This window comes from Diabrotica undecimpunctata, chromosome 9, assembly GCF_040954645.1.
Source record: "Diabrotica undecimpunctata isolate CICGRU chromosome 9, icDiaUnde3, whole genome shotgun sequence".
NCBI classification, from domain to species: Eukaryota; Metazoa; Arthropoda; class Insecta; order Coleoptera; family Chrysomelidae; genus Diabrotica; species Diabrotica undecimpunctata.
Window position 1 is genome coordinate 90,674,878 of NC_092811.1, and position 27,621 is coordinate 90,702,498.

Below are 27,621 nucleotides of genomic sequence, written 5' to 3' on the forward strand. Positions count from 1 at the left end.
GTTTATTTCACGTAGGGTCTATGTTTAGCGGTGAACCAATAAATTCAGAAGCTTATTGCGAAACCCTGTTCTCGAAGAGCCAAAGAGGAAGTGGTATCCTGGCTCAGACGTGTGGCGGTGGAAGACTACGAACACGATACAATAAATGCCTTGACAAATAAGGCAATTGATATCTTTTTGTTTTAATTTTTTAATCCCAAAACGTTCATTACTTTCTGGGCAAACAATGGATAAAATACAATTATCAAAATCATCATACAATATTAAAAATCAATGTTTCAGTCATCAATTCTGACAAAAATCACAATCGTATCTTGGTAATTTTTCGAAAAAATCGTGACTGTATATATTTTGCTTATCTTCTTCTTTGTGTGCCGTGCTTGTATTCAAGCTTTGGCTATCGTCATATTGACAAGCTGATAAAATGATTCTCGGTCGGCAGCTAGATGGAACAGTTCCTCGACCGTTCGACCTGTCCATTGTCTAATGTTACGCAGCCAGGGCAGTTGTTTTCTTCCGACCCAACCTTTTCCTTCGATTTTGCCCTGAATGATTAACCGGAGTAAGCGATATTTAGGTCATCTCATTATATGACCGAAGTATTGGACCTTTCTCATTTTGATGATGTTGATCAATTCTCGCTCTTTGTGCACGGTCTCTAGCACGCGTTCGTTAGATATGTGTGATGTCCACGGGATTTTGAGCATGCGACGGTAACACCATAACTCAAACGCTTCTAATTTGTTGAGATTTTTTATTTTTATTGTCCTGGTTTCACATCCATAGAACAAAGTGGACCAGACGTAGCACTTCAATACTCTTAGACGTGTGGTCAACGACAGACTTCTACTGCATAATACAGAACGCCAGTTAATAAAGTTTTTCCGTGCGAGTTCTATTCTGGTCGAAATTTCCTCGTCACTTTCAACCCCTGATTTGTTGAGATTTTTTATTTTTGTTGTCCAGGTTTCACATCCATAGAACAAAGTGGACCAGACGTAGCACTTCAATACTCTTAGACGTGTGGTCAACGACAGACTTCTGCTGCATAATACAGAACGCCAGTTAATAAAGTTTTTCCGTGCGAGTTCTATTCTGGTCGAAATTTCCTCGTCACTTTCAACCCTGCAGTCAATCCAGCTACCCAGATATCTAAAGTGTTCCACCCTTTCCAGGATTTTGTTATCTAATCTTAGCACTGAGTCTTCGATATTAATTTTTTCGACCACCATCCATTTTGTTTTTTTTTTTTTGCGTTGATTGTTAAGCCCTTTTCAGTGCATTCGTTGTTTACAGCATTCAACAGGGTTTGAAGATCTTCTAGACTCTCTGTCATTATTGCGGTGTCATCGACGTATCTGATGTTATTAAAAATTTCACCACCGATCTTAACACCTTCGCGACGATTATTTAACGCTATTTCAAAAACTGGTTCAGTGTAGGCATTAAACAACATCGGTGACATAACACATCCCTGTCTGACACCACGCTTAATAGAAACTTTAGCTGAAACCTCTTGGTCCACCTTAACACAAGCGGTCTGATTGTAGTAAAGATTTTTAAGCAATCTAATGTCATACGTGTCCAGACCAACTGAGTCTAAGCATTGAAATAATAATGTATGTGGTACTCTATCAAAGGCTTTTTCGAAATCTATAAAACATACGTAAATATTTTTCCTAAACTCAATGCTCTTTTGTAAGAGTATTCGCATGCAAAAAAGAGCTTCTCGAGTACCCATACCGTTTCGGAAACCAAACTGCTCATCACCAGTTATCCCCTCATAAAGTTTATATATGCGACAATGCAATATTTTCATAAAAATTTTGAGCGTGTGACTCATTAAACTGATAAGTCGATAGTCGCTACACTGTCTGGCATTCTTTTTCTTGGGAATAGTTATAAATATCGATTCTAACCAGTTGTCTGGTAATTTGCCGCTGCTGTATATCTTATACAGCCTATACCTATTCATAATTCTACTATTCATACGACGACGTCAACCTATGCAATGTATATTTGTTTTTTAATCAAATAAAAGGCAGATATCGAGCACAGTTTTTATTAAATCTTGCCCAAGTGTTTTCGCTCCTAGAGCATCTTCAGGGGCATATCTGGGAGCGAAAGTAGGCTGGGGGCGAGATTTAATAAAAACTGTGCTCGATATCTGCCTTTTATTTGATTAAAATTCATTTATTCGAGCATTCTATCACTTTATATTTGTTTTGTTTACATTAGTGTATACAGTATCGAAAATAATTTAATGTGAGTATGCACTTTCAACGGTATGAAATGAGAGAAACATATTTATAAAACGACATAGCGATATTAAGTCCCCGAAACACATTGTCGAAAAAGAGGAGAGGTTCAACATTGTTGCCAAACTTGTTGCTTTTATTTCACCTCTCGTCTTTTTAAGCATTTGAAAAATGTGCTAAGACAATCAAATTTGGGCTAATTGATTTAACAGCTTACTATTTTTATTGGGAATAAGCCACAATTTTACTTTAAAATAATTTAATTTAACGTTTTAAAATACAAAACATTAATAAATAAAATTTATTAATGTTTTGTATTTTCAGAACGATTTCCGAAGTGGTAATCGAAAGGTCAAAATAAACTTATTTTAAAGTAAAATTGTGGCTTATTCCCAATAAAAATAGTAAATTGTATTTGGATGCCACAACAAAGAAGCTTCAGAAGAATAGTCGCGTCGTATCAATCTTGCTATCGGACCTTCGTTTAGTAGGCGGGGCCACGAAACAAATTCCTTTCCTATATTTCTATTACTAAAAGTGAATTTTAATTTAGTATTAACTTATCATTCATGAAAGGATGTGCTAAATTAAGATTACAATGGGTGAAAGATTACGTCTTTTAATTAAAAATAAGGTATTATTTGGTATATTTCAAATAATATCTTTGAAGTCATATTTTTGTTTAGATTTTTTGGAATTAGTTGGTGTGAAAATAAAATTAGTGTTATAAAAATGAAATAAAATAAAAATTATTTCCAAAACATGTTTTGGTTAAGTTTGATTATCTTTTATCTCAGTTGCTCCAAGTACAAAGTGGTCTTTCGCATCCCCCAAATATAAAAATCTATGGGAGCTAAGTCGGGAGACCGAGGGGGCCATTTTATTATAGCTTGTGTACTGATCACACAAAAAATGAAAGGTAAATAGTCTCTAACGGCCTGTGCATTATGTGAAGGACAGCGGTCCTGAAACCAAATTTCGTTTGATTTTGAAGTTGATTTGAAGATTTTGAAGTGCAGGAATAATTTGATTTCGGAGTAATTGAAGATATTTTACTAATCTTGCTTTTGATCCTTCGATGAAAAGAGGACAAACAATATCTCACAAAATTCCAATAGAAAAATTTACGCACATACACACCCAAGTGCTTATTTTAAAACAATGGTAATTTTTTCCTCACTGTTTTTTCATTCAAGTCAATTTCATCGGCAATTTGTTTAGTTATATAGCCAATACACAGAACTGGATTCTTCCAATTTCTCGTTCTTGGCTAATTTTTTTTCCCGACGTTGATCTGATGGGCAGCAGTTTTTGCATCTGTACAGCCAAACTATTCAAATTGATGAAAAATGGCCTATACAGTTTTTTCTACAGGTATTGGCCTATTTTCAAAAGTTGTAATAAATAAATCAATAGTTTCTTGTATAGAATGGCCCCAAAGTACCATTTTATTTAACAATAAAACACTGAAAACTTTGTTTTCAAAAATTTCCAAAAAATTTATTATAAGCACTTATCACTACAGTTATTTCGGCAGCCTTTCTCAAGTGATCTATTTTTGGCATGCGTTTACACTTTATAGTCTTTAATGAAATAGGTTGAGGAGGGGAGAACTGTTTGTCTCAAGTTTGTCATTCAGAATTATATCTGTGCTTTTTAATTTGTTAATTGCCATAGATTCTAACGAAGATAGCTTAAGGTCTTTATTTTGAATGCGAAGAATTTGAAATTCGTCATTAAAGGAATGATTATGATCTAGAAGGTGAAGTGCGTATGTAGAATCTGTTTTTCTATTATTGAAAGCCCTTTTATGTTCTGCTATTCCTTTATTAAAATTTCTACCAGTTTTCCCGATGTAAGTTGCCCATTATAAGTCCTGCACTTCTATTTGTATATATTTGATTATTAAATTCAAAGTAGTCCTGGTTTATGTAAATTTCAAGAAGATGTAAAATTTCAGATGTAATGATTGGATTTGTAATATTTTGGTCTAAAAGGTTTTTTACTAGAGTAAAAGTTTCTGTAGGAGGAATACTAGGAAAAAGAGTTTTTACGTCAAATGAAATTAATCTGGAGTTGTTAGGTAATTGAAAATGTATTTTTATTAACTAGTTCTATTGTATTTTTTATGTTAAATTTAGTGTGTTCTAAAATAATCTCAACAGTTTTTTTTAAAGTTTATGTGACGGAGCTGTATAAAAAGAAACTACAGGTCTTATTGGGTGATCCGGTTTGTGTAGTTTAATAAAAGAGTATAATTTAGGAGGCTGTGGGTTCATGATATTGAGGTATTTCTGTTCTGTTGGTTTTACTATTGATTTTGAATTTTCTAACGCTAGCTTAATTTGTTTTTATTTTTCTGTCGGATCGTTGTGTACCGTTTCAATGTTTTGATTATTTAAAAATTCTATTGTTTTGTTATTATATTCTATTTTATCTATAGCAATAGTAGTATTACCTTTGTCTGTTTTTGTAAACACTATGTTGTTTTCTATTGATTTATTTTTAATTGAAATGGCTGTTTTATTCTCTTTGTAACACGAATTTTTGGTTTCACTACACACATCTGTAATAGATTTTGCAATTATACTTTTTTCGATATTGTTAGCAGTTTTGTTTAATGCTACTTCACATTCTACACCTAAATATTCTAAAGTTTTCCGATTATTATGTTGAGGCAAGTTGTGTTTAAATCCTTTGTCTAAAAGTTGTATCTCGCTATTACTGAATTTAGTATCTGTTAAATTTATAAATCTATTGAAAAAATTATGGTTCGAAAAACTTTTTGTATAATGAATATTGGGTTTTTTTACTATCGCAAATTAGATTATTTAGTTTTTTACACTGTGTATTGAATTTTTTATCTATTATATTATCTATATTAATTCTCAAGTTAGAATCTAGGATGTCAAATTCTATATTAATATAATAGTCTCCCGTTTTAAACCGCTTCGCGGCTTTGGGAGTATAGCGGGGTAGTCTGCTATATCTAGGGCCCTCATTACCCTCTATTACCTCTGGTTTTACCCAAGGTACTCATTTTATTTAGGCTGAGTCGACCTGGGGCCTATAGACATTTTTAAAAATGTCTAGTTGTTCTTGCCGGCGGTAGGATTCGAACTCCGGACCACCGGCATTCGAGGCAAGCATCCTACCGCTTGCGCTACGCGGGCCCATGAAAATTCTATATTATTTAATATATAATTTAATTCTGAATGACATACCTTAAGACAAATAGCTATGATATCTCTCTTTTTGTATTGGTTTTTTCTGTCGTCTTTCAGCCATCTGGTCTTGCCGTAATGTATCCCTTTTTGTGCCGCTGGGCTGAGGTTCTTAGTTTTTAGCTGAATATATTTCGGGAACACTTTATTTTGTAAACACATATTTAAAAACCAGATGTTTTGTGTCGCAAGTCTACGTTTCGAAAGTAATCTTGAAAACAATATGGTCAAAAGTCCTGTACTGACTTCTTTTAAATACCTGATGGAAATTCATTTTATGTAACAATAAAACACTGAAAACTTTGTTTTCAAAAATTTCCTATCACTACAGCTGTTTCGGCAGAGTGCCTTTCTCAAGTGATCTATTTTTGGCATGCGTTTACACTTTATAGTCTTTAATGAAATTTGTTGAGGAGGGGAGAACTGTTTGTCTCAAGTTGGTCATTCATAATTATATCTGTGTTTTTTAATTTGTTAATTTCCATATATTCTAACAAAGATAGCTTAAGGCCTTTATTTTGAATGTGAAGAATTTGAAATTCGTCATTAAAAGAATGATTATGATCTAGAAGGTGAAGTGCGTATGTAGAGTCTGTTTTTCTATTATTGAAAGCCCTTTTATTTTCTGCTATTCGTTTATTAAAGTTTCTACCAGTTTGCCCGATGTAAGTTTTTGGGCAGTCGCCACATTTAAGTTTGTATATACCACTGTATAAGTGCTTTTTATTTTGGCTCTTGTTGTTTTTAATATATTTGCCTAGGTTGTTATTTGTTCTGAAAGCTGGTGTTATTCCTTTCTTTTTTATGTGTTTGGCTATTTTTGTTGATATTTTGCCTGTATATGTAATCGAGCAGAAGGTACTGGGTTTTTTCTTTGGTGGTGGAAATCCTAATTACATGACTTTCTTGTGTAGTTTTTTTGTTTGTTCGTTGTATCCCAAAAGGTCTTTCAATAATATAAAAACAGATTCTACATACGTACTTCACCTTCTAGATCATAATCATTCTTTTAATGACGAATTTCAAATTTTTCACATTCAAAATAAAGGCCTTAAGCTATCTTTGTTAGAATCTATGGAAATTAACAAATTAAAAACGCAGATATAATTCTGAATGAGCATTTTGAGACAAACTGTTCTCCCCTCCTCAACCTATTTCATTAAAGACTATAAAGTGTAAACACATACCAAAAATATATCACTTGAGAAAGGCACTCTGCCGAAACAGCTGTAGTGATAAGTTGTTATTATAAATTTTGTGGAAATTTTTGAGAACGAAGTTTTCAGTGTTTTATTGTTACATAAAATTAATTTCCATCAAGTAACGGACGAATCCATCAATTACCATTTTATTATTTATACTCATTCTGCAGTTGTGTAAACACTAGGCATAATGAATTTTTGTTGACTATTGTTTATTAAATGGGAAATCTTACTTTGAAGAGGCGAGTAAAGGTTACTTGTTTTATTCTATTTTTTTGGAATTTTATGATGGTTAATATCCACTTCGTACAGTTTGGTAAGGGAGTTATTTTCTTTTCTTTAAAATATACTTTCAGGTCGGCGTATAGATATTTTATCTTCTCTTCCGCGTGTGTAGCCAGATAAAATTAACTTTTTTTTTTTTTAATTAAAAATTTAATTTTAGTAATGTATCCACTTATTTATTATCAATCTTTAAAATGAAGATACAGATTTTATTGTTTAAAATCCCTTACAGTATTGAAAATTAAATTCAGTCGATGATTTTATTGTTAGTTCTGAAAGTAAAAATAGTGAATCCGATGATACAAGATTCATAGTCATCACCAATTATAAATAAATATTTTAACACCCCAAAGTGAAAAGCTAATTCTGTTGTTACACAAGTTTAAAACGGTACTTTTCATTATGTAATATTCTTGATATTAATTGTTTCAGGTCTTATTGCCTAATTATTTAGTGAACAGTTAATATGCGAATAAGTTTTTTGCATTTATTGCATTTAGTCTCCATCCCAAAGGCCCATTAAGAAGTTTTGTTTGAAAAACTTGTAGATTAACACAATACTTGTGTATTAGTCAAATTATAATGCTTGTTTTTTAATAGGTATGACGAAGATGAGGCAAGATCAGCCCGGGACGCCCAAGAAAAATCCAGAGCAGCCCTTCAACGTTATCTTTTCTACTGTAATCGCTACATGAATCACATGCAGTCCTTAAAGTTCGAGCACAAATTATACGCGTCGGTGAAGGAGAAAATGGAGGAGATGCAACAACTTAACATGAGCTGGATAGAAGTGCAATATCTAAAAAAAGCAGTTGACATACTTTGTCAGTGTCGACAGACACTTATGTACACTTACGTATTTGCATACTATTTGAAAAAGAATAACCAATCTGTGATATTTGAAGATAACCAAAAAGATCTAGAACGAGCCACTGAACTTTTAAGCGAATACCTTGAGAGAGACATCACACACGAAAATCTGATAGAAAAGAAGACACAGGTTCAGGATACATATAGATACTGCGATTGTAGGAGAATAGCTTTGTTAGATCACGTTCACGAGGGTTACGAAAAGGATTGGTGGCTTTATAGCGATTAAATTGTAAAGTTTCAGTGTTCAGGAAGGTTCGCTTGTACGTGGTGATGCAAAGTTAAAAGAATAAATTTTATTTTTAAAATATATGTATTTGTTACTCCCTTCATTACTACCACCAAGCTATGAGAAATCCTAATCCTAATTAAAATAAGGTCTGAAATTGAAATGATTTGTGTGGCTACATTAAACACAACATAATGAGATTTATTACTTCACATCTTCATTGCAAACTATTGCGTAACGCATGAATTGCATCTGTAAGTAAATAAACCGATACAGCAGAGTATCTACAGACCCGACAGAATCCTTGTGCTAAACACACACACACACACACACGCACACACTATACACTATATATATATATATATATATATATATATATATATATATATATATATATATATATATATACATATATTGTCTCCAGTCATCCCTTCCATCGCCTTTCTCCGCCAAGCACGTATTCCCATATTTCACATGTCTTCATCGATGTTATCAAGGAACCTTGTTCTAGGTCTTCCTCTTCTTCTCTGACCAATTGGGCCTATCAAGGAGCGTTTTTCTAGCTGGGTCATTTTGTTCCATCCAAATTACATTCCCTATTTACCTCAGACGTGATCAGGTTCCTGGTATATTCTATAAAATTCGAAGTTGTATCGTCTTCTCCACACTCCATTGTCATTCACTTCTCCATAAAGCTTCGCCTTAGCACTTTTCTTTCGAAACATTCTAACATGTTTTCATTATTTTTTAATATTGTTCTGAAGCTATTTTCTTGTGGCATTTTAAAGTAATTACTATTTAAATGGGAATAAGCCACAATTAATGATTAAAGTAAGTTTATTGACGTTTCAATTTCCACTTCGGAAATCGTTCTCAAAATACGTCGCTAATATGTCATTATTTCTATTGAGGTTTTCTAAAGTGTGTATACTCTTGTTCTAAAAGAATATTAAATGAATTGAAATGTATATTTCATTATTTCTTATATGAATTTTCATATACTATATGTAAACTAAAAATAATTTGATCAAAATCAGAATTTGATATCGCATTGAAAAGCAAATCTTCAATACTTACAATATCTTGTTCAACAAAAAATAAATTAGATCTATGAAATTGTAACCTTTCGCGATCATGGACAAACTTTCCGAAGTGGAAATTGAAACGTCAATAAACTTACTTTATCGTTTCATCATCAATCAGCCAATCGAGTCCACTGCTGGACATAGGCCTCCCTCAGTTCTTTCCAGTGTTCTCTACACTGGGCCGCTTGTAGCCAGTTTCCCGCTACACGTTTTATATCATCGGTCCATCTAGTCGGTGGTCGTCCTCGGCTTATTTTATAGTTTCTGGGCCTCCATTCCATTCTTGTTCACCGTCCATCTTGTGTTCTGGCTAAGTGCCCTGACCAGTTCCACTTAAGCGTCGCAGTTCTTTCGATGACGTCTTGAACTCGCGATCTTTGCCTGATTTGTTGGTTTTGTTATGAGGTCTTGAAGGCTCACGTTCAGCATTGCACATTCCATGGCTCGTTGTGTAATCGCAGATTTTTGCGTGAATGTTAAAGTCTCTGCTCCATAAGTTTCTACAGGCAAAACACATTGGTTATAAACCTTTCGCTTGAGACACATGGGAATTGAATGTTAAAGTCTCTGCTCCATAAGTTTCTACAGGCAAAACACATTGGTTATAAACCTTTCGCTTGAGACACATGGGAATTGAACTTTTTAGAATATGGCTTAATTTTCCAAATTCTGCCCATGTCAGGCCTATTCGCCTCTGTATTTCATGTGTTTGATTGTCTCTGCTTATTTTAATCTCGTGTCCCAGATATTTGTAAGTGTCTGTTTGTTGTTTGGTATATTGTCTATAGTTATATTTCCACTCCTTACGAGATTTGTCATAAGTTTATTTTTCTCAAAGTTTATCTATAATCCTGCTCTTTCAGACAGACTTTTAAGCGAATGTATCATAGAAACTGTATCCTGTAAGTTATCTGCGATTAATACATCATCTGCAAATCGTATATGATTTAATCTTTCTCCATCTTGCCATTGAGTGTTCTTAAATATTGCCTCTAGAGCTGCCGTGAACAATTTTGGTGAAATATTGTCTCCTTGTCTAACTCCTCGACCTAAGCTGAAGTCTGTGTCTTCGTGTAGTCGTATACTTGATGTAGCGTTCTCGTAGATGTTTGTGATTAGTGTCGTGTACCTGTAATCTATTCGGCTTTGATTTAGGGCTTTCAGTACTGTTTCAAACTCTGCAGAATCAAAAGCCTTCTCGTAATCGACAAAAACTTTAAAGTTTAATTGTGGCTTATTCCCATTTAAATAGTCATTATTTTTTGTTAGAGTCCAGGTCTCTGAATCATATGTTAGGACTGGGCGTATTGAGCCCAAAATATTATCTTTTGGCCGTGTAAATTCTGCGGTTTATCTCTGCGGTAGTATTATTTTCAGTGTTAAGGAGCGCTCCCAGGTATACAAATTCGTTCACTGTTTCGATGACGTCGTTTTCCATAACAAGTGGTCGTGGTATTTGTGGTTGCGTGCTTATTTCCATATACTTCGTTTTGTTGGTGTTTATTATTAAACCCATTTTTGTAGCTGATTCTTATAATGCTACATACGCCTCTCTTACAGCGTTTTCCATTCTCCCAACAATATTGATATCACCAGCATAGGCCAGGATTTGCACTGATTTATTATATATGGAACCAGTGGTTGTGATTTATGACATACGTATTACTTTTTCCAGGGCCAGATTGAACAGCATACAGGAGAAAGGATCTCCCTGGCGCAACCCGTTATTTGTTTTAAAAAGTTCAGACAGTTCCCCCTGAATTCGTACTCTACATTTAACTATTTCAAGAGTTAGTTTTGTTAAATTTACCAACTGATTGGGTATTCCTAGCTCTTTCATTGCTTTGAACATTTCTCTTCTATTCACAGAGTCGTAGGCTGCTTTGTAGTCTATAAATATGTGATGAGTATCAATGCCGTATTCCAGTGTTTTTTCCTAAATTTGTTTCAGCGTTGCAATCTGATAAATTGTCAATTTACCACCTCCGCAACCAGCCTGGTATTTTTCTGCTATCCGTTCTGCATATGGTGCCATACGATGACATAGTACTGTGGAAAATATTTTATACGCTGCATTTAGAAGCGTAATTCCTCTGTGGTTAGAACATTCAAAGATATCTCCTTTTTTTGTGTATGGTGCAAAGTATTCCAATTATTGGGGAGGGATTTCTGTGTCCATATTTCTTTTATAAGCAGCTGTATTGCTATTTTGGTATCATGGCCACCTTTATATGATTAAATTCCTGAGGAGGAATGGGTTACTTGTAAATAACAGAGAAAGGTTAACTGGGAAAGAACTCTGCACTAAGGAAGCAATACAAACAAGTGGTTCAAAGTGAGTGCTTTTATTTTCAGCTTAGCTTTCGCTACATAATTTCGGGCTTCATCAGAACTCACTAGAATGGAAACACGTTCTTTACAACTTTATACACCACCAATATTGGTACCTCCTTGAATACCTGTAAATTTCATCTCTATGCAGATGATACACAAATTTACCACTCATTTTACCCGGTTGACAGAGCAAGTGCTATTGAGATTGTTAATCAAGATATTAAATCATTGATTGCTTGGGCAAGAAATCATGCATTAAATATAAACTCTAAAAAAACTAATCTGGTGGTTTTTGGTCCAAACCGGGTGTGTTTGGAAATGAGTAACATAATTGAAATAGTTGTTAATAATGAAATCATTAAACCTGTAACTAGTGCAAAAAATCTAGGTTTAACTTTAGATAATCACCTCAAATTTACAAAACATATTAACACCTGTGTGAGTAAAGCATTTCTCAGTCTAAGAACAATTTACCATAAGCCGCTATCTGTCATACAAAGTAAAAAGAATATTGTGCGAAAGTCTGGTACTATCAAAATTATGGAGATGTTGTGTATGGGCCTTGTATTAGTTCAGATGACAGGAGAAGAATTCAGGTGGTTCAAAAAGCGTGTCTTCGTCTGATCTGTGGTGTAAGAAGACACCAGCCTATTTCTCACAAATTAAAACATGTAAAATGGTTGAACATGGAAAAGAGAAGATTTCTACATGCTGCTTGTCTTTTCCACAAAATTATCAAAAACTCTCTACCAGCATATCTTTTTAAAAAAATTATATACAGAACTGACATATATAATGTTAATACAAGATATAAAAATACAATTACAGCTCCGCCACATCGTACAGAACAATTCAAAAATTCATTTACATATCAAATATCAAAAGTATATAATGGATTAGCTAAAGAATTAAAATTAAAATCGATTATATCTTTTAAGAAATCTCTTAAATCTAAATTGCTAAGTGAGTAACACATGTGCAACTATTTGATGACCTGTTATGAAGTATGTATAAACTGTGTGATAGTTTTTGGACAATATTTAAATGTTAAATGTTTCTATTGGTTATGGTTTTTAATAGATTGTTACATAACATGCAAAAAAATGTATTATATTTTTTTTTCTCTCTTGCTTAAGATGAAAAGCAGAGGTACTGATTTCTTGAAATCAGCACCAATTGATCTTCGGCATTTTTTCTTTCTTATTGTATTTTATGCATATATAAATTATATATTTTGTGTATTGTATGAATTTGAAGGAAAAATAAAGACCTTTATTATTATTATTATTATTATTATAGTATAACATTTTTTATATACTTACCGAAATGTTGACACTGTTTGTTAGTTATTTTTTTCTTTTTGGAAAAAGTACAACTATGTGGTAAACTAGAAGATTCATTATGTCGGTAGTTTTCACATTTCGGCAAAGAAATTTTCTTTGTAAAACCGCCGTTGCGGTTTGATTAAAATTGCTGTTGTTTTTAGAGATAAATCTTCTCGTTTACCACGCATAGTATGTTGTATTCTTGTTAAAAAAAAAACACTAAGAAACAGTCTCAACATTTTGGTAAGCTTATAAAAAATATTATACTATTTTGGTGTAAAGAATGTGTTTCCATTCCAGCAAGTTCTGAGAAGCCCGAAATTATGTGGCGAAAGCTTAGCTAAAAATAAAAGACACTCACTTTGGAATACTTGTTTTTATTGTTTCTCTTCCAGTTAACCTTAATCCCTCTCTGTAACCCGGACAACCACAGAAAGCATATATATATATATATATATATATATATATATATATATATATATATATATATATATATATATATATATATATATTAGTAGAATTTCTTGGGCTGGGGAAAATTAAAATTTTACATTTACTGACCTAGTGGTTCTGTCAGTATGTTAATTGTATACTTGTTAGCAACAACTAACTTTTACATGCTTGTCAATATTGTTTCTCGAAAAAGGTATGCATATCGACGAAACGTCCAAAAAGTCAATAATAATGTCTTAGATTCGTAGACAAACTTTTTTAGAATAGAATATTATTATTATTATTCGTAGACAAACTTTTTAAGCTAATATTACAACTTTAATATTGTGACCACGGATACTAAGAGAATGGTGTGTTTGTTTTACACCCTAACTTTCTTCACTCACCATTCATTGAACTGATGAAGCTTGTAAATTAAATAAGCGAAACGTCTTCAAATATAGGAATGGAACTGTGATTTCCTTTTATTATTTCTCCTTTGACCGATATCCTCGTGACCAAAAGATTATATATATATATATATATATATATATATATATATATATATATATATATATATATATATATATATATATATATATATATATATATATATATATATATATATGTATATATATATATATATATATATATATATATATATATATATATATATGTTGGAAATATCGGGTATGTGGTCTATTAAATAAAAAATCTTTGTTTTTTCTCAATGATATATTTCTCTGATGATATATACCCACAAAAAAATTCGAACGGAGATTGGAACTGTCCATTACAGTGGTGGAAAATAGTATCGTTAACAAAATCTGTTCCTTGTGAACACATGTTCAAAATTTGGTTTAATTTTAAATAAAAGAAGAACACGGCTAACAGAAAAGTGGAAAAACTTATGTTTTTAAATGTCAATTTAGACGATTCGCGATTTAATAATGTGTAATGTAAATGTAACTACTATTTGTATATTTAAAAGGTCAACGACCCACATCTAGTTTCTTATATTAGAATGGGAACCAGAGATATGTAAAATATCTCTGATCGGAACTAATCGTCTCATCAATGGGCAATGGGCGTCAAATATGGAGGGGAGACCAAAGGGAAATATGATTGTTATTTGCCCTTGGTTATTATAAACTTTTACCTACACTGTATATATATATATATATATATATATATATATATATATATATATATATATATATATATATATATATATTATTAATAGATTTTCTTGGGCTAAGGTTCATAAAACAGATTGTCATGATGCTAAGACATTTTTATTTACTTTGTTCTACGTTTCGGCAGAAAATCAATGCCTTTTTCAAGAAATAATATTGGCTAAAAAACATTTTATCAAAAACATTATAAGGTTTAAAAGAGAAACTTTTGACTTAGCAAGTATGTAAAAGTTCGTTGCTAACAAGTATACATTAAACGTCACAATTAAAATAATAATAAAAGCATAGGAGAGACTCACTAACTGACTACATATAAAATGTATTTTAAAATGTAATATATTGTTTATTGATGTTGGTTTATCATTTAAACAATCAGTTATTTTTACATCATAGGCGTTCTGAGATTATCTTTTTGTGTGTTTTTAAATTAAAGTAAAATATATCTTGTTTAAATTTTTGACATCTTTTTTATCATTTATTACATTATTCTTTTTGATTTGCAAAGACGCTAAGGAGCTCCCTCTTTTTCCTGTTATGTTCACTTTTTAGGATCTTGATTTTTTCAATATCAAATTTATGTTTCAAAAAGATAATCTCAGAACGCCTATGATGTTAAAATAACTAATTGTTTAAATGATAAACCAACATCAATAAACAACATACTAAATTTATATATATATATATATATATATATATATATATATATATATATATATATATATATATATATATATATATATAACAAGCGAGTCTTCTACAGCTGGCGCCGCTTCTCGCATCCTAATTTCCAGCGTTTTCTGTCGAAGCAATCTTCAGTTGTTAGATCTCTGGCGGTCATTGCATCGTCGACATCGTCTCTCCAGGATCGTCTTGGTCTACCTCGTTTTCTTCTAGTTGGCGGAGTCCATTCTTCTATTTTTTTTTGGCCATCTATTTTCAGGCATTCTCTGAAGGTGTCCATACCAGTTAACTCTTTTGGCTTCGATTGTGTCTATTATGTCTAGATCGATTTCCATTTCTCTCCGAATATCTTCGTTTCTCACACTATCAAGTCTAGTGAGCTGGCAAGATCGTCTCCAGTAGTTCATTTCCATGGCCTTAATTTTTGATTTGTTTCTTTGGTTTATTTCCCAGAGTTCGGCGCCGTACAGCCCAATACTTTCTATTATTGTTTTATAGATTCTTCTTTTATTTTCTTTTGTTATTTTTTTATTCCATAATAGTCCGTGTAGCTGTCTGGTGGCTGATCTTGCTTGGCCAGTCCTGGAGTGTATTTCTTCGCTACTTCCTGCTTTTGATGTTATTTGGACTCCCAAGTATTTAAAATTGTCTTTTGGTTTTATAGTTCCCATTTCGATTTGTAGGCTTTCTGGTTTTTCTCCTACAACTAAGTACTCAGTTTTTTGTATATTAATTGTGAGGCATTATTTGGTATACTCATCTTCCAGTTTTCTAAGCATGTAGCCTACATCACTCTCGTCTTCAGCTAGAATGGCTTGGTCGTCAGCGAAGTGTATCGTGTACAATCTATCATCTCCGATTGGGATGCCCATATTGCAGCACTTTCTTCTCCACACTGAGAGTGCCTCATTTAGATATATTTTGAAAAGTGTAGGTGCTATTAAATTTTTTTATTAAATTTTAAAATACATTTTACATGTAATCACTCAGTAGGTCTGTCCTATGCTTTTATTATTATTTTAATTGTGACGTTTAATGTATACTTGTTAGCAACGAATTTTTACATGCTTTTTAAGTCAAAAGTTTCTCTTTTAAACCTGATAATGTCTTTAATAAAAATAAGTCAGTATTATTTCTTGAAAAAGGTATGGATTTCCTGTCGAAACGTGGAAATAAGTAAATCAAAATGTCTTAGTATCATGACAATTTTTTTATGCCTAAGCCCGTTTAAACTTTTTCAATTGTAAGTATTGAAATATTTACTTTGTTTACATCCAATAAATTCCTAGTCACAAAATCGTAACGAAATATTGAGACAAAAAACAAATAGAGTTTTATTTCCTATTGACCCATTGCTGATACTCAAACAATATTTAACACAGTACGGTCCAAAATAATTTGGATATATTATATCAGTTCTTATTGCCTCTTTATTTAGTGAATAGGTATTCTTTTTATTTAGAAATCAGCAATCTTCAAACAGTGTTTATCTTCTAAATATAATTAAAATGATTTATTATAATAATTAATATTACTTCATCGTTTTAATACGTAATTATTGATATAATTTTTTTAAATTAATTTCACTTTGTATTAAAAGATGTAAATACAAATAGAATTTTTAATAGAATTCTCATGATTTTAGTTTGAAAATATTTTAACAACTACTGAACATCTACGTGGAATGTACATGCGTTTCTGCTGCTGTCTCGGTACTCAGCACGATCGTGGTTCTTTGTTTGCGCATTTCAGAGACTAAAGTTAAATTTGCCAAGTAGTACTTTTTTCTATTTAGACTCCATCCGAAAGGCCCGTTAAGAAGCTTTGTTTGAAAAACTTGTAGATTAACACAATACTTTTGTATTAGTCAAATTATAATGCTTGTTTTTTAATAGGTGTAACGAAGATGGGGGTCGAAGAACACGTCACCTTTTCTTTTACATGAGTCACATGCAGTCCCTAAAGTTCGCGCACAAATTATACACATCGGTGAAGGAGAGAATGGAGGAGATGCAACAACTGCACAACATGAGGTGGATAGAAGTGCAATATCTGAAAAAAGCAGTTGATATACTTTGTCAGTGTCGACAGACACTTATGTACACTTATGTATTTGCATACTATTTGAAAAAGAATAATCAATCTGTTATATTTGAATATAACCAAAAAGATTTAGAACGAGCCACTGAACTTTTAAGCGAATACCTCAAGAGGTCCATAACACAAAAAAATTTGTTAATAATAGTCGCGACACGGATTCAGGATATTGGAAGATACTGCGATTGTAGGAGAATAGCTTTGGTAAATCACGTTCACGAGGGTTACGAAAAGGATTGGTGGCTTTTTAGAGAATAAATTGTAAAGTTTCAGTGATCAGGAAGGTTTTTTATTTTAAATAAGTTCATTAGTTTTATATATTACTCTCGCGATCATAAAATCCGGGTCATCTTGAAAATTTCAAGTTTCTTAAATATTTTTGCTTCTGGTGCAGTAATAACCTTTTTTTGGCTAATGTATTTTTTATTTGTCATCAATGTTTGTTTTGAAAGAAAAAAAAAATGGTTTTTTATTGTTTTTATTGAAAAAAACAGAAAACAAATCAAATTGCTGATCAAACAGGCATACGAAAAAAAAATGGAAAATACAGAACGTAGTAAAAAATCAGTGAAATTTCAATTACCAATATCGTGTATTGCCTCCCCTTGCTCTAATAACCTCTTGCAGACGACGGAGCATACTCTCAATTTTTCTCCGGATTACATGTTGTGGTATGTTATTCCACTCTCTCACTAACAGATCCTTAAGCTCCTGTGCGTTGTTAGGAGGAGGTGTATGGGTTTGAATACGTTTTTTCAAATCGTCCCAGAGATGTTCGATGGGATTCAGGTCCGGAGACCTAGCTGGCCAGGGTACCCTCGTAATTCCAACTTCGTCCAAGTATTACATACTGATCCTGGCAACGTGCGATCGCACGTTGTCCTGCATAAAAACGGCGTTTTCTCCAAGCCCTGCCATGTTGGGCATAACATGTTCTTCCGGAATCTCCGTAATGTACTTTCGTGCAGTTAGGGACTTATTTTCGATGAAGGGTAATTCTGTGTGGAAGTCGGAAGATATACCTCCCCAAGCCATGACCGAGCCTCCACCAAATGGCATTCTTGGAGCAATGCAAGCCTGTGAAAATCGTTCAACGGTTCTCCTCAACTCTTACACGTTCATCGGATCCAGTTAGGCAGAAACGGGATTCATCTGAGAATAACACTTTGCTACAATCGTTAATCCCCCAATGCGCGTATTGTCGAGCAAAAGCTAGTCGTGCAACTCAAGGCACCCGGCGAAGTGGCGGTCCTCTAGCCATTACCCGAGAAGATAGTCAAGAAGAACGAAGTCTTCTTCCGACTGTTGCAACACTAAAATTGCGATTTCGTACTTCCTCTAGACGATTTTGATGCATAACCGCAGTTGAGGTCCGGTTTCGTAAAGCCTGAAACACAAGGAAACGGTCATCTAGTGCCTTGGTCGTTCTTCTTCGTCCAGGTCGCCTGGTTAGCAAACTTGCCTCCTGAAAGCGTTGAAGCACTCGTTGAACCGTAGAAAGGCTTACGCCAACAGTTCTTGCGACTTGCCGTTGAGTGTGACCGTCTTTCACAAACGCAACAATTTGTGCCGTTTCAACAACAGTCAAAGGCATTTTTGTCAAAAAATAAACACTAATAATGGCACTAATAAACACTAATGGTGGCAATAATAAACGTTTGTCCGTTGCATTTGAACAGAAAGTCGAAGTAAAACGAGACATTTAAAACAAGCGGAGTTACAGGTAGCGTTCATTTTGGGAAGTGTGCACTTTACCGCGAAATCGGCACTATTGGAATTCTTTGTTACAAAGGAAACCGCAACAATTCTCAGAAACATGCATTCGTTTGTATTTGTGTTATTATTATTTACGATAAAGCTCGTTCAAAATGAAATATCGGTGATTTTCAAGGTGACCCGGATTTTATGATCGCGAGTGTATTTATACTTTATTCTTTAAAAATATGAAATAAATTTTATTTTTAAAATATATGTATTTATTATTCTCTTCATTACTACTATCGAACTCTTGAGAAATCCTAATATATACAATATCACGTCACTTTTTGGACTTTTAAAAAAATAATTTTATTTCGAAAATACAATTAGCAATTACTGAACTTAAAAACTTAAATATACTGGCAATTACTGAACTTAAAAACTTAAATATACTGAACAAAAATAAAGAGTGACAAGTGGTTTTATAATATTAGTAACTGCTGACTCAGTGGGAACGTGTAAAAACCTTGGGTCCCGCTGACTCTGCTTGTACTGCATGTGCAGGGATCCTTATCGACTCTGGTAGTTGGAAGTTGAAACCTGATACCCTCGGAATCGTCGTGATAAGGAACATTGGTTGGTATAATGCATATTATATATATATATATATATATATATATATATATATATATATATATATATATATATATATATGTATATATATATATGTATATATATATATATATATATATATATATATATATATATATATATATATTGTTTTGTTTCTACTTTTTTCTTTATGTATAACTGGGTGCTGTTTCTTTATATTTCCGCCAAATTGGACCTTATTTTCTGCTCCACTTAGTATAATCACTTGTCTTCTTTTTCCACTATTATGTTGTGTTTTTACTTCTAATAGTTTCTTATCAATTTTTTTCAATCTATCCTCTATTTCCTCGTCTCTATCTTCTCTAAATTCTGTAGTTTCTTGCTAAATTTTGTCTAATTTCCCTTGTTTTCTGCTCTACTTCATATTTCACCTGTTGTAAATACATTTGTACCTCCTCTTTAGGCTGTTCTAGTCTCTGTTCCATTTGTTTAAAACCAAGATGTTGTTGTTTCCTGTTTTCGTCTGTACGCTTTTCTGTTCTTTCTGCTTGTCTTTGACTATTATCATTTATTTTTTTTAAATTTCTTATGTCTGTCTTCTACTGTTCTCTTCTTATATTTGTAGCATTTGTAATATCCTATCCATTGTTGAAATTTCTGTGCTGCTCTCCTTGATAGTTGTTTCTGTAATACTATTTTCTTCGTCTACATTTTATTTGTCTTCCTCGCTATAACATTCTTCTGTCTCCTTTTGCTTTTTGCTGTATCTTGTCTCCATTTTTTTTTCTTTTTCTGGACTGAGCAATGTGAAAGTAAAAACCAATTCAAATATTATCTTTGCCGAGTGTTGATCAAATTAAAATATCTAGTTATGTAAAAAAAGATATTCAAAGCGAAAAAGGTTTGAATAATAAAAATTAATGCTAACACTACATCAACGATCATGGGAAGTATAGAAACCAATTTACGTATGTTTTATAGATTTTGAGAAGGCGTTTGATAGGGTTCAACATGGTAGGCTGTTCGAATATCTAGAAATGATTGGAATAGATGATAAAGATCTGACCTGATCTGATCTTTTACAACATCTATATTGGAATAAAGAAGCTTCTATTCTGGTAGACGGCAAAGAAACAGACAAAATTTGTATTCAAAGAGGTGTTAGACACGGTTGTGTGTTGTCCCCAACTTTGTTTAACGTTTACTCAGAAATAATTTTTAACGAAGCCTTGGAAGGACAATGTGGAGTTCGAATCGGGGAAGAAACTATTAACAACATCAGATATGCAGATGACACCGCGATCATGGCTGAAAGTATCGAAGATCTTCAATTCCTTATAGATCGAGTCACTAGAGATTGCTCTAATAACTAAGCATAAATACAACAAATACAAAGTTACTTGTGGTTAGTAAACAAGACCTCGGCGCTGTACAACTAATTGTTAATAATGAACTAATAACAAAAGTTGACCATTTTAAATACCTAGGATGTTGGATAAACGAGACACTAAATCCGGATGAAGAAATTAAAACTCGCATAGAAATTGCAAGAGGAGCATTTATGAAACTTAGATCTATTCTGAGCAATTCTCAGCTGAACTTACAGCTGAGAATAAAATGTTATGTGTATCCTGTATTACTGTATTGATGTGCAACCTGGATTATGAAGGATAACATGATGAACAAATTAGAAGCCTTCGAGATGTGGTTATATCGTAGAATGCTCAGAATATCATGGGTTCAACATTTCAAACAGAGAAGTCTTAAATAGAGTAGGTCAAGGTGAAGGCGACTTAATAAAGATGATAAAAAAGAGAAAACTCGAATATCTGGGGCATATAATAGAGGAAGCAGATACAGAATAATGTAGTTGATACTCAACGGAAAGATCGACGAAAAAGGAGGAATTGGTAGGAAGAAATACTCATGGCTCCGAAACCTTCGTCAATGGACTGGCTTATCAGCAGATGAATTATTACATTCCGCGCAAGATCGAGAACGTTATCGGCAAGTCGTCATGGAAGCTACCCACGCCTAAAACTTGGGCACGGTACTCAAAGAAGAAGAAGAATAAAAATTAAAACTAAATGTCGAAATTTGGCAGAGAAAAAAAATTAGAAAAATCCTGTAAGAAAATATATATTTTCCAGTACAGTTTGACTGGGTATTGGTGTTTCTGCTTTGCCTCACACGTTGGGCGACAATTGTTTTGTTTCTACTTCTTTCTTTATGTATTTGTTTATAAAAAATTATACTTATATTTATTTTGAATTAATAATTAATTAAACAAAAACATTTTTTGGGCTATCTCAAATTGGTAAATAATCTCAGGGTTTTACGTCATTCAATCATAGAAATGCAAAACCAGTACTCGGAGGAAGCTCATGGATAAATAAAATTCAAAAATAAAATATAACCGTATATTAAAAAAATGTTTCTACCAAAGAAATAAACACAAATTTAATGACAGCATAAATTACAAAAAACAAACAATCTATGAAAAGAGTAAGTAAGTGATTAAATATAAAAATGCATATAAAAAAATACCGCAAGTTATTTTAAAATAAAAAAATTACTTACCCAGTATAGATACCATAATGAATTATACACTGGAGTTTTTATGCGTCGATGAAACAAAAGTCCTCGCAACGGAGAATATTGTTATAGAGCGTTTCACGTTAAGAAAATAACATTGCGGAGATAGGGCCATGTATTTCTTATGGACGATAGAAGCGCAGCGATGCCACGACGAACACAAGCACGATTCAGGGTTGTATTATTTGTATTTTCGTTTCCACAGACATGAATTAAAATTAATGTTTTTTAACGTAATTGACCAAAAATGCCCATTCGAAACAAGAGATAAAAAGTAGGTAAAATGATTTTAATTAAATAAATAGTATTTACAAAAGATAATTTTATTTTATATTATTTTAATTATAGTAACGACAGTTTATTTATTTTTCGGTGAGAATACCATATGCCATGAATCATGGAAATCAGTAGAAAATATTTATTAGCTAAATCATGCATTTTGCCGGCTATTAAAGATAAAGCAATTAAACGGACCGCTTTGCATATATCTAATTACTAATTGCAATTTAAAATAATACGGTGTGCGTATGTCAGCGATTTTATGTCGTTCTCTGACTACATAATGATAATAAGGCTTTGCGGTTCTTTAGTAGTTATTCTGACTACAGTTAAATATTAATTAAAAATGGAAATTTAAAAAAATAAGCCAAGGGAAAATCTTGAACGTCCGTGCAAAACAAATTGTTTTAAATGTATTTAATTATCATCTAAATTTAAGAAGTGGTGAAAGTGTTGAAGTTTAACCGATAACGTAAGTGCTATGACGGGAGTAAGTTTTAGTACTATTTCTAAAATACGCAAATAAGCTGCGGAAGGAGGACTTAGGCCCATAGAAAACGTAACAAAAGTAGAGTGAACAGAAGAAAGTTCACTTACGATGCAGCAGTTCGTACGCAGCTACGTGCCTTCGTGCATAGTTTTTTCTTTAAAAATTTACCGCCGAGATTGAACACAGTTTTTGCACTGGTTAAAAAAAACATAAGATTTAGCAAACATGTCACGCACAACAATTTGAAGAATACTCCATGAAATGAACTTTGTTTTTTTCAAACGAGGAGTAAAGTCAAGCATGATTGAACGGCCCGATATTCTAATATGGAGGCATAAGTATTTGCGTGAGATAAAAAAATTTCGTTCTCAAGGATACACCGTCGTTTATTTGGACGAAACTTGAGTTAATGTTGGACATAGTGTTTCCAAAGAATGGAAGGACCTCTCAGTGACTTCAACCAGGGATGCGTTTGTTAAGGGGTTGTCAACAAGCCTAAAACAGCCGACACAACGAGGCCCCCGATTTGTTATAGTGCATGCGGGTAGCGAATTGGGCTTTCTAGAAGGTGCTGCTTTTTGGTTTTTACCTAAAAAAAACTCAGCGGACTATCATGATGAGATGGATGGTCCTATATTTGAACAATGGTTTAAGGAAAAGCTGCTTCCTAATCTTCCAGAGAAAACTGTTGTGGTATAGACAACGCTTCGTATCACTAGAGGAGGGAAGAAATGATTCCGACACAAGCCTTCAATAAAGATCAAATTAAGACATGGTTGTTAGAGAAAGATATCTTTTTTGAAGAAGATTATTTAAAATCAGAGCTCATGAAAGTTGTAAACACATACAAAGAAAAATACACATAAAGACATATTGCCTCACACAACACAGAGTTTAAGACCGCCGCTATGGAACAATTAATAAGAAATGCTTTTGGTATAGTAACAGTGGAAAACTGGAAAAACTATTGTAAACTTTCTATTAAGGAAGAGTAAAAATTTTGGGTAATTGACGGGTTGATGGACGATATTGATCCTGTGATAATAAATGTGACGGATGACAGTGACAGTAATGAAAGTGATAGCGATGATAGAGAAGATGAAGATGAGGTTAATATGCAGTGAGTAAATTATGTGATAGTGTGCTAATCGGCGGACACAAAGTGCCAAATCCGAAAAGTCTGTAAATAATAGTCCGGTAAAAGTGAACATTAGGTAAAAGTGAGAAAAATATATAATATATATATATATATATATATATATATATATATATATATATATATATATATATACATATATACATACATATACTGATCACTAATCAATGCACTACTGCTGCTTGGAACAGCGGATGGTTCATTTATACCGTCGATGGTGACGTGGGGGTAGACGCGAACATTTCTGACGGCGAGATTTTGATTGTAGGGTGGATCGGACGATATTTTCTTTATGAAAGGCCTCCTTGTCGAAGGTAACCGCATGCCGTCATTTCTTTTATTTTGACAAATTGGCCTTTTTTAAATTTCTATGGCTTCTCGGATAATTCTTGGTTTATAGAAGCGGATGAGGGCTATGGTTCTGGAGTTTTCAAAACAATTTTGTGACCTGTATGAAGATGGTGTTGACCTATAGATGAAATTGAATCGGAATTGCGAACAGAAATGGAATGTTCATAAAAATTTCATAAACTCTGTTGTTAATTTGGAATGCTGTCTTTGATTGATTGGACAAGAGATTAAGGTTTTTGTTGGGGGGTAAATATGGTCTTTATTTCTCGTGATTTAAGAATTTTGTCGATTTCGTCAGTAACACCTGCGATTTAAGAAGGAAAGGTTTCGTATGATGAGGGCCTGAATCTTTGGGTTGAGATTCAGTGTGAGATTGATGTCTGTGGATGCTCCTATTAATGCGATTTTCGCGGTTACCGTTTTGGATGAGAGCTTGTTTTAAACTAGAGAGCTCAACGGGTCTAATGCATCATCGCAAACGCGTATTGAGTTGGAGACAACTTGTGATTAGTTTATCTTTATGATAATGTCGAGAAACGGTAGGGACGAATTAGTTTCAATAGTGGGGCCAAATGAAGAATATATTGTCAACATATCGTAGCCAACATGTGGGTTTGAGCATTGATGTGGACAGTGCTCAGGTCTTAAGTGTTGGACATACAATGTATAACGAGAGATAAGTGGTCTTGCTGAATACTGTATTTAATTTTCAAAATGTTTAGAATTTCGTCTATAGAAATGTTTTTAAAAGATTGAAACGATATCGAAACTTACTAGAATGTCTGACTGTGAGATAGGGTATTATTTAAGAGTTGTTCTAGTCGACATTGTGGCCACATGATCCAAGCTCTTGGTAAGTAGACTAGAAAGGTTTGCCATCCATCGAAATTTAGACTGTCCAAGGTCCTCATTATATTTCATTTCGATGTCGAAATTTAAAAGCGACTACGCCATGACAGTCGCAATCGCTAGCGATTCTCATTTATTTCGATTGTAGTTAAAACTGGGGATATTTACTTTATCATTTTGACACTGCTGAAAATTTGGGTTGGCCCTGTTGTTTATTGGCTGCATGCTGCACTACGCTTGTTGAATGTTTGTTTTGTTTACGTTACGTGAACGTCTTTTTTTTTTTTCTTGTTTGAGTTGTTAAATCATAAATAGTGGCCATTCTCAATTATATTTTGAATTGAAAGAAAAGATGGCAAGAAAAAAAAAAGGCGATGTGGGAGATCCTTAAGTTATAACTACTAAGATTTGACTTAGTGGTTATATTCTAATATATTTTTAAATTTACTGCAGCTTAGTAATACTAACCCTAAACATTTTGGGTATCCTAGAGGCATAAACACCTTTTTCCAAATATGGTTCTAATACCCTTATTAAATAATTTGCAGCTTGTTTATTAAGCCTGAATTGCTGCCTAAATTGAGCATCACTTAGTGAAAAAGAATTTTGAGTATCCCGTAACATTCTTCTTATCCTCCGTTGTGAGCGTCGGATATCTATCCTCTCTAATTCCTCCAAAACTAGCAAATGTCCGTAAAACACAGCCATATTAATACTTTTTGCCTCAGTTTTCCTTGCAAGGATCAAAACACAACACCGCCTACCTAAACTGAACCTAAGTTCACTTCTCCCAGTCCAGCCAGTCATGTCAGATTAATTTCGACTCGAAATGAAACTTCAACCACTTCTTGAAGTTGAAATTAATTTCGATAAATTGAAAATTAGTGACGTCGTTTGGTTAGTTCAGCTGAAATCCACAAGGTTCGCAAAGTCGCATTTCGACGTAGCCATATTAATTTCGACATGTTTTGAGTCGAAATCTCAATTAGAATCAGGGCCCAAGTCTAAAATATGCAACCAACAATACACTAGCTCGATTTTGTTGTCGACGATAGCTAGACGAAATAAAAATTTTAGTAAGTAAAAGAAATAAAATTAGACTTACTCACAATCAGTTTAATTTTACTACCAAAACGACCGGTTTCGCTTTCTACACTTTGCAAAGCATCTTCAGGTCAAACGGTACAAAGTAAATTAAATGATGCCGGTACAACAATTTTTAGATAATGATTCGTGATACATAGTTCAAACTATCCTGTATTGCTGATAATGGGTGATCTTCGGTTAATGTTGTAACTGTCTGACAATTAACGAGGAAGTTTCTTGAGGGGAGAGATGTTAACAAATGAAATAGGAGTAAGGTATATGTGATTGTTTGTTAAATGAAAGTGATGTTTTATATTATTTAAATTATTAAAGTTAAAAGTATTTATATTTATTCAAGAGATATATTTTAGAAATGTGTGTTAATTTATTGAAATTTTTTTACAGTAAGAGGACAGTTATGTGACAATGAATGAAATTAGTTGTACTATTTTGTGGGTGTGCAATTTCTTTGACTTGTAATTATCAAATTTTTGATAAAAAGCATTTGATTTCTGTTTTGGCAGAAAATTGTGATGTCAAATGTTAAAATTATAAAACTAAAAACAATTAAGGACAATGAGGGACAAACAGAACACAATTAAAAGGACAAAACAGACATAAAACTTTTAAAAAGGGGGCTTATTGGTACTACATAACTTGGTAATTGGTTTAAAATTGGTGAATTTTACCAGTTCCTCTCCTACCAAGTGATGTAGTGCCAATAAGCCCCCTTTTTAAAAGTTTTATGTCTGTTTTGTCCGTTTAATTGTGTTCTGTTTGTCCCTCATTGTCCTTAATTATTTTTAGTTTTATAATTTTAACATTTGACATCATAATTTTCTGCCAAAACAGAAATCAAATGCTTTTTATCAAAAGTTTGATAATTATAAATTGCACACCCACAAAATAGTACAACTAATTTCATTCATTGTCATATAACTGTCCTCTTACTTTAAAAAAAAAATTCAATAAATTAACACACATTTCTAAAATATATCTCTTGAATAAATATAAATAGCTTTAATAATTTAAATAATATAAAACATCACTTTCATTTAACAAACAATCACATATACCTTCCTCCTATTTCCTTTGTTAACATCTCTCCCCTCAAGAAACTTCCTCGTTAATTGTCAGACAGTTATAACACCGAAGATCACCCATTATCAGCAATACAGGATAGTTTGAACTATGTATCACGAATCATTATCTAAAAATTCTTGTACCTTCTTGTAATTTACTTTGTACCGTTTGACCTGAAGATGCTTTGCAAAGTGTAGAAAGCGA

At 32.9% G+C, this 27,621-nt stretch overlaps 1 protein-coding gene across 2 annotated transcripts in view; it reads left to right on the forward strand.

Moving 5' to 3' along the window:
• Window positions 1-17,627, forward strand: part of LOC140450281 (E3 ubiquitin-protein ligase ariadne-1-like) — a 53,523-nt gene extending 35,896 nt beyond the window's left edge. Inside the window, exon 5 of one of the 2 annotated variants that reach the window (XM_072543810.1) lies at window positions 17,017-17,627. In XM_072543810.1, coding sequence (XP_072399911.1) covers window positions 17,017-17,476 — 460 coding nt within the window. In that variant the 3' untranslated portion in view covers window positions 17,477-17,627. Of the gene's footprint in view, window positions 1-7,569; window positions 8,148-17,016 lie in introns of those variants that run through there. The other variant, XM_072543809.1, reaches the window with a different exon arrangement.
• The last annotated feature ends 9,994 nt before the right edge of the window (window positions 17,628-27,621 follow it).